The following is a 14205-nucleotide window of genomic DNA, read 5'->3' as shown; positions in this document are numbered from 1 at the left end:
TGGTCTCAATGCCACTCGATGGGACTGTACACCACATTCAGGAGGTGCATGGGTTACAGCTTCACAAATTAGATGGCTTTTAGCTACTAGGATCCTATTATATATCTAATTTATATCTATTAAATATACAATAACATTCCTATAAATGTAACAAATACATATAAGCCTCTATAGATCTATATTTAGACAGAGCCAAAATGTATAGTAGGAACATGTTATATCTATTATTGCACATGTACACTGCAAGCACAGACACCAATTCAGGAAAGCATCTCACTTCAGAAACACATTTAAGCAAATTCTTTATTTGAAGCATATGCTAAAGTACCCCTCCGCATCAGTTTTAAATCCAGCATTGTGCATTGCATTGTGAGGAGCAGGCCTGGCCAAAGGGTTTGCGGGGCCCAAGGCAGGATGCTGGAAGCGGGGTCCCAGGCCTGGCCAGTGGATGGTGAAAACTCAGCAGCGCGGGGGCCCCAAAAGCATGGGGCTCAAGGCATTTGCCTGGCTCGCTTTGCCTTAGGGCCAGGCCTGCTAAGGAGGTTAGCAGGAGTGTGAGATATGGTAGCTAACTGCTTCCACAATTTATTTACTTAAACAACGGTGTTTTTCCTTTGAACATTCCTGCTTCTCAATATGCTCCTTTGATTTTTTTTTTGTGCTTTGTAGCCAATACAATAGGGAGGGATCCCAGGATGTAAGCCAATAAATTGCTAAGATCCACTTTGAAAAGCAAAGCTAAAATGCCTATTACATTGTGTGGCTGAGTCAGAGGGAAGTACAATACTTCAGTAGCTGATATTATTGAGCCTTATCTTACATGAAGTATCTAGGGGCAATTAGTGGCAGAAGGAGTCTGTGGCGTATCAAAGCTCAGGAAGCTCTGATCGTTACAAAACTATTTGATATCAACTTCTTTAGCTGCCATATTTTTACTGAACTTTGATTTGTAAATACGCCAGTTGATAAATTCCCATTTCTAAAGAACCCGGCTGGTCCTCTCTTTGTTATGTATAACTAAATATGACTTGAAACCACATCAAATATTGAATTTAAAAATGCAGTTAAACTTAGAGGTCATGTATTTAGAGAGAGAACAAATTCTTCGTATGACAAAATGTTCATTATGTTTTTGTTCATCTCTGCTATATATATATGGTCATAATATTTGAGTATTTTAATTTGTGTGTGCACTAGAGATTTTTAAAATACAGATCTACTCTAGATTAGCAGTCAGTGTCCAGATAGGCTGTTCAACATCCTTATGTTTTAAGACCTTAAAGAGATTTAATGGTTATAGATGTTTTATATGTTAATACTTCCCGTCTCCCCCACGCTTTAAGATTAGCTAGGTGATGCTGGGATATTCATTGTAGATGAAATGCTCCCCCACTTGAGGGCCACCAAGAGATTTTTGCACCACTTAAACTCTGAAAATAAGGCTTACATGGGGACTTAAACTATGTACATATCTAATCCTTGTGTAGGTCTTCATCTAGCAACCAACATTCGTGAATCACAGCCTCAGTTGTACTAGTGAATCTAAGCACAATTTTCTTTCTTGCTAATTTCTGTTATTGGATATTTGTATCAAGAGTATCTAATTATTAATTGCTTGCAAAAAAAAAATAGATGAGAGAAAACATCAATGATTTGTTCTAAGGTCTGACACCCCTTAAAAAAGAATAGCACATCATAACTCCATTAAAATATAGTAGTATTTTTACTTATCCAAAATAAGTAACACATTTTAATTTATATTTCTCTCATCTCTTTGCTTCCTTTGGACAGGTTGTTGTGAATAAGTATAATTTCCACTATATAGGTATGGACCCAAGGTCAGATTCGCAGCTCAAGTTCTAAATGTCCATTGAATTCAAAGGAGTTATACTAATTTACACCTGCAAAGAATCTGGTACGTCTAATACATGTCACTGTATTTCCTCTATTAGTCCTAAAAAGAATCAGGAAAGGCCAGATTCCCACTGGTGTAAATTGTCCACTGACAACCCTTGCAAAGCTTGACAACAAAGTAATGAATTGACACATGATGGACCCGTGCTTTTAAATTTCAAAGTGAAGCAACTTTTCCAATTATTTATCTTTTGTAAAGCTACCTACATAAAGGCCTTGCAAGTTAATGTCAAGCAATATTTTTCAAATCTCTAAGCTTGTTATAAAACCATATTCAAGCCTTACTCGTGGATCTTCTGTATGTTATTAATGTCTTACCCCCTTAAAAAAAGGGAATCTAATCCAGCTGTTGCATTTCAGTGTGACTATTAACTGCATAGTTATAAACCACTCAATCATGCAATGCTAAAAGGCCCTTACAAATAGTGTGGTACCAGACATGGCTATAAATAAGTGCTTAAAATAGTCTCATTCTTAACTGGAAAGTAAGGACCAGAGTCTGATCTCATTTACATCAGTTTACTATTGGTGTAACTGCAGTCACTCACTAAGAAGAGACTAGGAGTGTATTAATACTGCATCATTATTCTTAGTACTAATAAAAGTGCATGGGATTCCCACACAGGGATCAGAACCTGGCTCAGGGACTTTACAAATAATTAAAGAAAACAGCCCTGGCCACTGACAACTGAGGAGTCAGTAGCTATAATCTGAAGAACCATCTGAATATTAAATAATATATTTGAAACTAAGAGCATTAAAAGAGCACTTTCTATTTTATATAGTTCTTTACATTTGAAAGTTATTTATTTTGTGCTTTAATGAATTTTCATTACAGACCAGACTGTGCTGCCATTATTCATGCTGTGTGAAATTCTGGCTCCCCCAAAGCCAGTGAAAGTGTTACAGATTTCAGTGAAGCCCCTTGAGTAGTATACTAGCTAATCCTTGAATAAGTGCAACGATTTCAATGGGACTACTTGAAAAGTAGGTTAATATGCTGCTTGACCAAGCTTTTTAGATGGGGTTGAAGGGCGAAGATGAGATTTACTGTAAAAGCTGATAAATATACCTATTCACAGTTTCCGGTGTCAGTGGGGTAACCAAAAACCTGAAAAATATATCAAAGTCTGCAGAACATATTTCAGTTCCCCCAGAGCCGAAACAAAAATAATGTTAGTGCAGCTGCTTTTCCACTACTCAAATGTATATACCATGTCTGAGCTTTATAGTGATACCCACAGAAAATGACTTTCTGCTTTGGTGCACACACCCTTGCGGATGGGGTGAGGGGGGATATCTGACCATTACACATTAAAAGTGACAGAAGGAATAATGACATTCCCCAAATTCAGGTAAGTTCCTGATTCAAGGAAACCTAGGTATTTCATTCTTCACCTTTTGGTGCAAGGTTTGTCTTAAAACAAATGTTCCCCATTGTGCAGTGTTCAGACAAAGCAACATTTTAATTGTTTGCTTATGACATGTGCTGTGAATGAACAAAGACACACATGAACAATTTCTATTAAAACAAATAAAAATACTTCAACAAGAGGAGGGCAAACAATGAGCCAGATTGACTGTGTGTTCCAGCTGCTTTGCACAACTCCTGTAATAAAAACAGCCATAAATCCTGCTTATATGGGCACTGACACCAGTTTTGCAGCTGCTTTGTGTGGTCAGAGCAGTGCAAACCAGCTGGGGTCAATCGAGAGCCCATCAAAATCAATGGGAACCTTTCCATTTGAATCAGAGCCAAATATCTTTGCAAGATATCCCAGTATAAATATATTTCAGTTCATTACAATTCTTCATTGACTATTCTTACACTAGGCACTATGTGTTTGTATATGACTTCTCCTTTCATCAAAGTCATTACCATTTTGTTGAACATTTGGTATTAATACGGACATGCACACACACAGGTGTTCTGGACTGCCACTCAGAATGACTGACTGTTACATCAACCTGAGCTAATGAGAATATTTACTAAGCCTGCAGGATCTTTGTGCAGAATGACAATAGAAAACAATGATCATACTGTTTCACTACAGATCTCTGAAGAATCTTCCCAGACTGGTTTTCAAAAGAATAAACAATCAAGCACCTTGAAGTCAGTTAAAATACAGTGACTTTAATGAACTTTGGATCAGGTCCCTTTACTGGTTCTCTACTAATTCCTCTCCTTTTCTGGATTTATGTTTTGGGGGGGAATCAGATCTGCTTTCTGAGTTGGGTTGTATCTGGCTCTCCTATTAGTCTTGGTATTGAAATCAGTAGGAATCTTGCCAATGGAGTTCTTTCAGATCAGGATCAAGTCTTGGATTGTGGGGTTACAAGAGCTCAGAGAACATACCGTGCAAGGTAGGTTGGCAAAGAAGGGAGAAATGTTGAGCAGATTAATAGTTCAAGAAGTGATATTGTAAAATTCTGGGCTTTCAATTCATTTGGCTCCCTGTCCTTTGGAATATTTATCTCAAGTATTTCCTTAGCTCCTAGCACCACATTATCGAAGTGCTGAATAAGAGGTCATAAAACTTTCCTTTGAATAAGAGCCAAGTTAACTCTGCAGTGAAGAATATGCTATGGTTTGGTCTATGCCACAGCAACAGCAAGGTTTTCTGTGCAGTCAATTCTGCTTCTTAGCAATCTACATATGCTAAATGCTGACATGCATTTTGGTGCTTTGAACCAGCTCTGAGAACATGATTGTTTAAAATATTCTTTAAGAATTACAACAAAACTAATTTTCCAGCATCTTGTGTCAAATCAGTCCTGATCTGGGAAGGCAATTAACAACACGCACCCGCCAAAAAATTTCAAAGCTCAAAACGCATGAAAAGTTTCAGCTCACTGAACTTCAGACTAATATTATTGCCCTGCACACACACATAAACTACCGATTAATTTAAACCTGTGTCCTTTTAGACTACTCAATATGATTTCCCATCAAGTCAACTTCCACTTTGAAATACACTGCATGCCTGACTGACTGCAGCAGCAAATGACACATGTCTCAGTTTCAGAAGATTTAGTGTTTCTTTACTTACACTCTGGCATGTGACAAGCTTATCAATTTATCAGAGCAACCAGTGTAAATATTTTTCTTCTCTCCTGTTACCTCTCCAATATAATCAAAAAACTACAGAGAAATACAATGGAAATCTTTTCTTATTTGCAGTAATATAGAAGAGCAAACAATAACTCAATAACCAAGAATTCCAGGCTTTCAAGTAACAAACTAGTCTTGAGTTTTTGGCTTGAATCTTGAAAACTGCATTGCACAAGGCAGGCTGCTGACACCTTTATTCTACATTGTGAACTTCGAACTTCAATTTTTTAAAAGAGATCACGCTTAGCCTTGGATACACAACTTTCATGCTCTGGCTGCAACCGTGATCTGCTTAAAATACTATAGTGAAGTGTCACCAGTAGTACCCATGTGGGTGAATAGTGTATCACAGTTGTTCATATCCATGCTTTATGTTGATTTTGAATATTTTTTAAAATATTAAGTATTCAAACTAATAATATTTGTGTATTTGTCACTTCTTTAATCTACTTTTACCTATCATGCAGTATTTCTGTCAGAGTTGAATTTTTTCGCGAGTTATCAATATATATTTCACAATATGTCTGCTTTAACAATAGACCGTACTGTTCCAATGGAGCTCAGGGAAAAGATTGACAAAAATATATCTCCTAAAAATTTAACAGCTAGGCAGAGGGCCCTTTTTTTTTTTTAAACAAGGCTTTATTTAACCAATTCCCCTTGTATTTAAATAGTCTTCCTAACCATTCAAAATTATTGATCATTAAGGAACTAGTGGTTAAGATTCTGGACTTAGATTCTTGAGATTGAGATTCAATTCCCAGCCACGCTACGAATTGTCTGTGTGACACAGAGCACGTCAACAAAGGCCAAATTTTCAAATGATATTTACATGGCTAATGATGCAGATCGGCATCTAGTGAGATTTTCAAAAGCATCAAAGCAGGTTAGTCCCTTAGCTCCCATTGGTCTGTGCCTCCCTGCATCGTTAGACCCATTTGAATGCACATAAAATAATACAAATAAATGGAACATCAGCTAAAGAGACGTTAAATTCCATCAGGTCCTCCCCACAATGTAGCTGTCAGCCTGAGAATTCCTACCAAGGAACCTCATCCTGGTGGCATGCCAATTAGCCCAGCTTTTATCAAGATTCACTTCCAAGTTCTCTGGCCCCAACCTTAATTCTGTCATCTCCCGGGTCAGCTGGTTTGTGGTGTTACTGAAGCCCCAGAAATGCAGTTCTCTCTACAAGCCATGAGAGGGCAACCCACGGAGGGGCTTTCACTTCTCTCTTTTCTTCTGCCCCATGTCCCACCAGGAATAGTCAGGAGTGAGGAACTAATAAGCACCTTCTACTCTTTGCTCCCAGAATCAGAGGTGATCAGGATTATGTCCTTTGAGACTGTAATAGTACAAGTAGGGTATCCGGTCAGCGAGATTCCCTCTAAGCTGCGCAGCAGCCCGGCCCCACAGCTGCCTAATCAGCCCTGCTCAGTCAGGCAACCCCATGCATAGAGCCCTGAGCCCCTGACTGGGTGGGGCTTATTAAGCAGCTGCAGAGACATGCTGAAGGAACCTTGCTGGCCAGCGTCTAGTTCCTTGCACAGCTCCAAGCCAGATTCTTTGGAGGAAGGTGTAAACCCCCAGGCTGTGCTGGAAGATTTTCTGACTGACCTCAGCAGACAACATCAGGCTCCTTTGTTGACGTGCTACTGGATAACAGCAAGTTTCAAGCAGAAATCCTCCCCCATTGTGTTGTCCTGACCCGCAGAACTGTATAGTGTCATCTGATAAATCATGAAGACTCTCAGAGGAGAACTCGCCCATACTGCATTAGATGGTCAATTTGTGGTCTCATTAATGGGCTTTCTGTCCGAAATTCGACGTTTTTACTTCTCCTGGAATGCTGGGGTGCTGAGACTGTCATAGCTGCAGCCTTGCATGTTGCGGCCTGTCTGCAGGACTCAACACACGGCACTTTCTGTGCTTCTGACACATTCCCGCTTTCCCACGAAGCATTACAATTATTGTTGTAAGTCACGCTGACAATTAGAGCTGGATCAGAGTGGATTATACCATGTGCTGCTTGCCACATTAGGGGCGGATATTTCAATTAAAAAAAAAAAGTAGTTTAAATGCGAAGTGCTAAGCAAACATCTGGGTAGATTGTTTGCTCTACAATCAAAAAACCCTAAGCAAGAGCAAAGGAACCAGAGTGCTGGTTCATTGCACAGTATAAGGAAACAAACTATTGAGACTTCTGAGCATAATTAGCACCGTAAATCAATGGGCCAAATATCTGACCTCTCTTAAAAGCAACAGTGTACTTACTAACAGTTTTTGCTTGGGTCTGTTCTTATCTCTTATAAAATGGTGTAAATCAGGAGTAAAACTAGTAAAGTTGGTGGAGTTATATTAGTGTAAAGCCATTGTAAGTGATACCAGAATCATGGCCAATCATAGAAATGTAGGGCTGGAAAGAACCTCAAGAAGTCATCAAGACCAGATCCCTGTGCTGTGGCAGGATCAAGTAGCTACACCATACCTGACAGGTGTTTTTCCAACTTATTTTTAAAAACTTCCCATGATGGGAACTCCATTACCTCCCTGAGAAGCCTATTCCAGAACATAGCTACCCTTAGAGTTGGAAGTTTTTCTGAATATCTAACTTAAATGCAGATATGGCCCATTACATCTTGTGCTACAATGAGTGGACATGGACAACAATTGATCACCATCATCTTTATGAGATCCCTTAACATATTCAAAGACTTATTAGATCTCCCTTCAGTCTTCTTTTCTCAAGACTCAACATGCCCGTTGGGTTTTTTTTAACCTTTCCTCATAAGTCAGGTTTTCTAAGCTTTTATCATTTGTGTTGCTCCCCTCTGGATTCTCAAATTTGTCTACATCTTCCCTAAATTGTGGTGTCCGGAATTGGACACTACTTCAGCTGGGGCCTCCCCAGTGCCGAATAAAGTGGATGGTTCCATCATGTGTTTTACATACAACACTCCAGTTAATAAACCCTAGAACCATATCAGTCTTTTTTGCAGCTGCATTGATGACTCGTATTCTGTTGGGGTGTGTCTACACAGCGGGACTATTTCAGAATACCAGAAGTATCCCAAAATAGCTACTCTGTGTCTTTTGAGCGCGCCCGCTATTTCGAGGTCTATCTCGAACTAGCAGACGCGCTGGTTCATCATCCCTGTAACCCTCATTCCATGAGGGTTAAGGGATGTCTTGAAATAGCACATTATTTTGAAATTTGGCGCTGTTCAGATGTGCAAATTTTTGAAATACACAATTTCAAAATTCAATCGAAATAAGATACACAGTTTGCATAGCACAAATTGCATATCTTATTTTGAGTTCAAGGTGCTTTGGTGATTCGGTATAACCCCCGATCCTATTCAGCAGTGCTATTATTTAGCCTCTTATTCCCCATTTTGTAGTCACACATGTGACTTTTTCTTCTTAAGCTAAGTACATTAACAAAGACAAATGTAAAATTTCATTTTATTGAATTTAGAGCAATTCTCCAAATTTTCAAGGTCATTTTGAATTTTTGACCTGTCCTCCAAATTGTTTGCCACTCATCCTAGCTCGGTGTCTGCAAGATCTTGGTTTTCTTGTGGTTTTAATGAAGGCACTGTGAAAATGGGTAAAAATAAAGTTCGGTCTATTCAAGATGGACTTTGAATTTTAGAGGAATTTTATACCACTGTTTCCTATCTGCGCTAGGCTGGTGTATTCTAGTGAACATGCTGATTACTCTTGATTTGCAAGAATCCTGTGTGATAACAATTAACTTGGATACCAGGAACATGACCCAGAGTAACAAAAGTAATCTTCACTTTTCTTTTACACTGAGAGCATCTAAGGCCACATGAAACTCTGAAGAGATTTAGGAAGCAACGTGTCGAGCTTGTTAAAGAGGTCCGCTGTTTCAATGGCTGCAAAGGGCAGCAATGTCATGTTTGAGTTGTTAAAGGTCTAAGCCAGTGCATGCTGAAGTCAATGGGAACTGGCAAAAAAACAAGTTCAATTTTCCAGAACACGGTAGCGTATATTACTGATGGGGAAACTGAGATACACTGATGGGAAGAAATTTACCCCTGGGTCTCACCCTCCCAATCTAATCCTTAGCTACAGCCCATACTACTGATTCTATTTTAGTAAAACAAGCTTTCCATTTCATGTCTAATGTGGTCATTCATAGAGCTCAACACCTGGTTTGTAAAGCACTGAAGTGCTTGATTCTGGTGCTATCCACCTTTCCCAGACTGGTGTTACCAAAAGTGGGACTCACAAGATTCAACACATTGTAGTTTCAGCTTTCAGAATCATCATATGCTACTTTCAGAATGGGTGCTAAAAACATCACATCTGTGGCTGTGTATGGCAAAGGGCTTTTAGTGGAGGCAAGATTGCCAAAGGTGCAAAGTAGAGTTGAACATAAAAATCGAGGGTGCTAAAGTGACTTAGGAGCCTAAGCAGTCTGTGGGACTTAGTGTCTCAAGTCACATAGGTGCTTTTGAAATTTTAAACTTGTGTGCCTAAATACCATTTTCTTTCAACTGGGGTTGAGTTCCTAATTTTCTCAGGCATCTTTGAAAATCTCACCCCTAAATCAAATAATAAACTAGTTGGGAGGGTCAAAAAAGGTCATCAAAATGTCAAATGTTTGAAACATTTCAATCAGCTCTGGTCTCACGGAAATCAGTTGTATGAAGGGCATGTTCATTGGGCCATAAAAGTCAGTTATCATTTCAAATGCACGTGACAACATGGTGTTTAATGCTGCATTTCAACAACCCGCAGTTGTCATTAACAGACAAGAAATAGTTGCAATGAAGGCTGGATTCCATTAAAATCTTTCAAAGATGTGGGAATCCCCTAGCAGTCATTTATCTTCTGCCATGAGATGGGCAATGGGTGAAGGAAGGACTTTCATACTAAATACCAGAGTTTTGACTCGAGTCCTACGACTTGAACTCGAGTTCGACTTACGTCGCCTAGGTGACTCGACTTGACTCCAGTTCATTGTTTGTGACTTGAGACTTGCTAATTTTGTTAAATCGACTTGATGAAAAAACTGTCCGAAAATGCTGATATTGATGGCTTGTACAAAAGTGACTTGACATTTTTAAAATTAAGACTTGAGATTCGACTTGGGACTTGACTCGAAAGTGACTTAAGGGACTCGAGACCCGACTTGAGACTTGAACTGTAGTGACTTGAGACTTGACTTGGACTTGACAAGGATGACTTGAGGACAACACTGCTAAATGCAATGCTGAAAACGTCTTTGTAGCATTGATGCACTGCAATCCCAATTCAGAAAAGATTTTTTTTCCCCATGCAGAGTGTAGTGACTTCAGAGAAACTGCTCCTAGCACATGCACAAGTCTTTGGAGGACCAAGGTTTAGATTGCAAGCTGTTTGGGGCAAGGTTAATCATTTTTGTTTGTACTGTGCCTAGCAGGAAGACTTCCTGAGTAGATTAAGTCTCCTCCTGAGTGGATTGGGATATAAAGTAATAACAAACAACTTCCCTCCACTCAGGCTGTGTGTCTTGTGTCATTCTTGCATTCTTTTCTTACTTCTAACTGCCTCTTTTACTTGGCTGTTTAGACACATCGACATTTTTAGTTCTCTTGTTTAAAAAAAAAGTGGGGTAAACAGTTTGAGCCTCTGTTATGGTGTGTGCAGGCATTTTGTTCTTGTTGTTATTTCTTTTAGTTTTCCATTAACACAGCTTCCTCATTTTTGTGTAGTTCCCCTTTTTTAAATTAAATGCTCCCATGGTGGGTGTCTTTGGCCTTTCCCCCCCTACAAGGATGTTAAAGCTTATTGCATTATGGTTGCTATTGCCAAGCAGGGTAGCTATGCTCACCTCTTAGATCAGAACTTGTACTCCACTCAGGAATAAATCAAGAATTGCCTCTTCCCTTGTGGGTTTAAAGATAAGTTGCTCCAATAATAAGCGAACCAAAGAATGCCACTGTAGCTAAACGGCCGAGTAAAAGAGGCAGTTATTCATGGTGTCTAGAAATAATTATCTCTGCATCCAAGGAAGCTGACAAATTGCTGGTCAAGGTGTGAGCAAGGTGTGTGTAGGGCCTGGAAGGGGCGGGGCCCCATGGAAAGGGCGGGTCCTTGTGTGGAAGGGCTGGGGCTGGGACCGACCAGCCGTCAGTGCTATGCGGACAGTGCCACCTCCCCACAGCCAGCTCCCAGTCACCCATAGTGCATTGCCTGGGGTCCTAGCAGTGATTGAAAGGGCTCAGAGCTCTAGTTACCTCTGAAATTACCAGGGCCTGGGGCAACTACCCTCTTTGCCCTCCACCTCCATCCATCCCAGCAGTGGGCCTGTCTGCATCCCTTCTTGAGGTGACATATCCTGCTCTCCTGAGTGCCAATCTCGTGCCCTAACCAGTAGATCATTCTAGTTAATTGCTAAAGCAATTAACTAGTTATCAAAATGACTTAGGGAAAAAGCAAGTTTAAGAATGTTGCAATGGTGCTAATATTTAGAAAGTATTGATTTCAATAAAAATTAAAACTGATACCGAGGTCTAACCTCAGCACCAAAAATAATCATTTCAAACATGTCGGCCATTTACAAAAATCTTTGTTGCCCCTTCCTTGTTCTAAGAGGCATCCCTTCAATCTGGCCCCCAAATCCTCTTGAGCAGAAGTCAAACAGAGATACATCTGCACTACCAACTCTTTGCTGGGTTTTAAAAACCTCCGCACTGAGGAAGCCAATTAAGGCAATTGCTGTTTCTTGTAATATGTTTTGAAATGTCCAATAAGAATTGCTATCACAGATTCTTGCATTGAGAACTGGAGGGGGTGCTCTGCAGATAGGAAGGCATTGCACAAGCATTGTAGTGCTTTGAAGTTGTCAAATGGGAGCTACATATTCACATTGTGGGACAATCAACCTCTAGTACAGCAGCCTGGCCACTTTCAACACAGGCCTGTAATTCCTATGAATCTTTAAAGCATTTGTGTATATACAAGGGAAGAACATACCCCAGCAATATTCAGTATGAATATCATTCCAACTCTGCTAAAGACAGCAAATTTTGATCATAGACCTATGTCTGTGCAATGGACATCTAAGATTTCCTAGCTACTAAATTACATTTGACTCTGATCTTGCTGCAGTTTTTTAGATTGCACATTCTGTGCAATATGCACTATTGATTCTGAAAAGAGAAAAAGATAATGAGAAGAAAAATGTTGCTGCAGTAGCTACCATAGTCTACTATATATTGTGTTACAATACAAACTCAAGCTGCACGAAAAAAAATATAGCTGGAGCTTCTTGCTATTTGATTTTGCAGTCCGTAATATACATTTTAAAAATCCATATTTTTACCTAAAGAAAAAATGACTATGCAATTGTCAAATAAAACAAACGAAAATATTCGAATGTGTTACAAAGAAAACATGATTGACTGTTGATTATCTCAGAATGATAGATACAAACAAAAGTCATCGTTGTTTACTCTTTGATCTCTAACCTAATGGAAAAGAAGATTCAACTTTGTTCCATGTTAGTCAACTCACTGGAAAACATTTAAGAAATTAACCTTTTCCGTTCAGGTATGTTGTATTATAGGTTAAGTGAATAGTTTAGTGAAAGATAGAGGATGTTCCTATGGTTGCAAAAAAACAAACATCATCTTCAGAAATATGCTTGCAGAAAATAAAAGAATTAAAAGAAACAGTACAAATTTATATGTTTGTTAGAAAAAGGACTGAACTACTTGAGGAAAGATGGGACAAAACAGAACAAAATTATTAAAAAAAAAATGCCTGGGTATAACGACGTCTATACATATAGCAACTTAGAGCCCATACTGCCTCAGCTCTGCTCTGTTCCCTTATCATTTATATCTGTCACTCTCTCTTTCAATACTTATGTAAGAAGTGAACTCATACAGTCAACAATTGTGTTTATCTTTAATAAAAGTTTAGTAACTAACGGCCAGATCCTCAACTGGTGTAAATCAGCATGGCTCCCATTGGAATGCCAATAGCTCCATTTACAATGGAGTTACGTTGTTTTACACTTGGCGAGGCTGTGACCCTTAATGTATGACTCATAAGCGGAGAGGTAAAGGAAGTTGTAACACTCCTTTTCCTGCCCAAAATCATTTTTGGTAAAAGTTGTGTCCATATGAAGTTAGATTAAAAAAAAAGTTATATCAGCCTTTACTTTAAAAAATGAAAACTGGCAAGTAACAACTGTTACCTTTGATACCGTGCAGCCCTGTGACTGTTTTTATGAACCACTCTGCCATTTGATTCAAAGTGATGAATGCCAAAACAGTGTTGCTGTCTTGTGTTAATATCCATGCTGGAATATTAGCATCACACATTTTAGTAACTGTCTCTCTCAAACTAGGTACTTCTTCGGAAGTAAAAATCTGCCATGCCATTCTAATAGTGACTTAGAGCTATTATTCTTATATCTACTGTAGCTACTGTATCTTCTTATATCTACTGTAATTATGAAAAACGAAGGCAATCAGAACTCACTTACATTTTTGCCAGTGCATATTCTGTGGCAGAACGGAGGCTTTTCTCTTTGAAGAGGAGAGTTTGGCTTTTTAAATCGCTAACTGTGTTTACTCCTTTTACAAGTGATGTGATAACTGGCTGTCAGGATGTTTCCTTCAGCTTTTTAAAAGCCCTACGTTCCCGCTGAGCAACGTGATGTCATCACATCCTCCAACCACACATACTTTATATTTTCCTTTGCTATGTGTTGTTCTTCACCACATTATGCAGTTTCTCCAAGACTAGAGTGCACTGGAAGATATTATGCATAAAAGACACGTTACATCACCTAAACATTTTTTAAACAAACACTAAGGTCCGGAACCTATAGTCAATAGGATTTTTGCCTTAGCAAGGTCTATAAGATTATCCCATAAGATACTAAAGCAGAAACATACGAGAATCTTTTAATACGGTTTTTGATCTTCTGTTGTGTTGAGAGGAGCATATGTAGGGACAGATTCCAGCTGGTCTAAATTAACATGGCACCATTGACTTCAACAGAGCTGCACCAGTTTACACCGGGAGTAGGATCAGGCCCTTCAGTGCTTAACAGTTTTAAAATACAAGCCTGAGCAATGTTTTCTCCGGTCTTCCGAGAATCTCAACTCCCCAGGGTCACTAAATCTGAACTCATGAGGAAACACCTGTAA

At 39.1% G+C, this 14205-nt stretch overlaps 1 protein-coding gene across 2 annotated transcripts in view; it reads right to left on the bottom strand.

The window, feature by feature from the left end:
- The window catches only part of POU2AF1 (POU class 2 homeobox associating factor 1), a 28180-nt gene extending 14488 nt beyond the window's left edge, over positions 1-13692 (bottom strand). For both annotated transcript variants that reach the window (XM_075909304.2, XM_006111203.5), the window contains exon 1: positions 13536-13692. In XM_075909304.2, the coding sequence (XP_075765419.2) occupies positions 13536-13551 (16 nt within the window). In that variant the 5' untranslated portion in view covers positions 13552-13692. The remainder of the gene's footprint in view (positions 1-13535) is intronic.
- Between the last annotated feature and the right edge of the window lie 513 nt (positions 13693-14205).

Source organism: Pelodiscus sinensis, chromosome 25 (assembly GCF_052426305.1).
Source record: "Pelodiscus sinensis isolate ZL-2025 chromosome 25, ASM5242630v1, whole genome shotgun sequence".
Lineage (NCBI taxonomy): Eukaryota > Metazoa > Chordata > Testudines > Trionychidae > Pelodiscus > Pelodiscus sinensis.
This window is presented reverse-complemented; position numbering and strand designations above follow the sequence as displayed.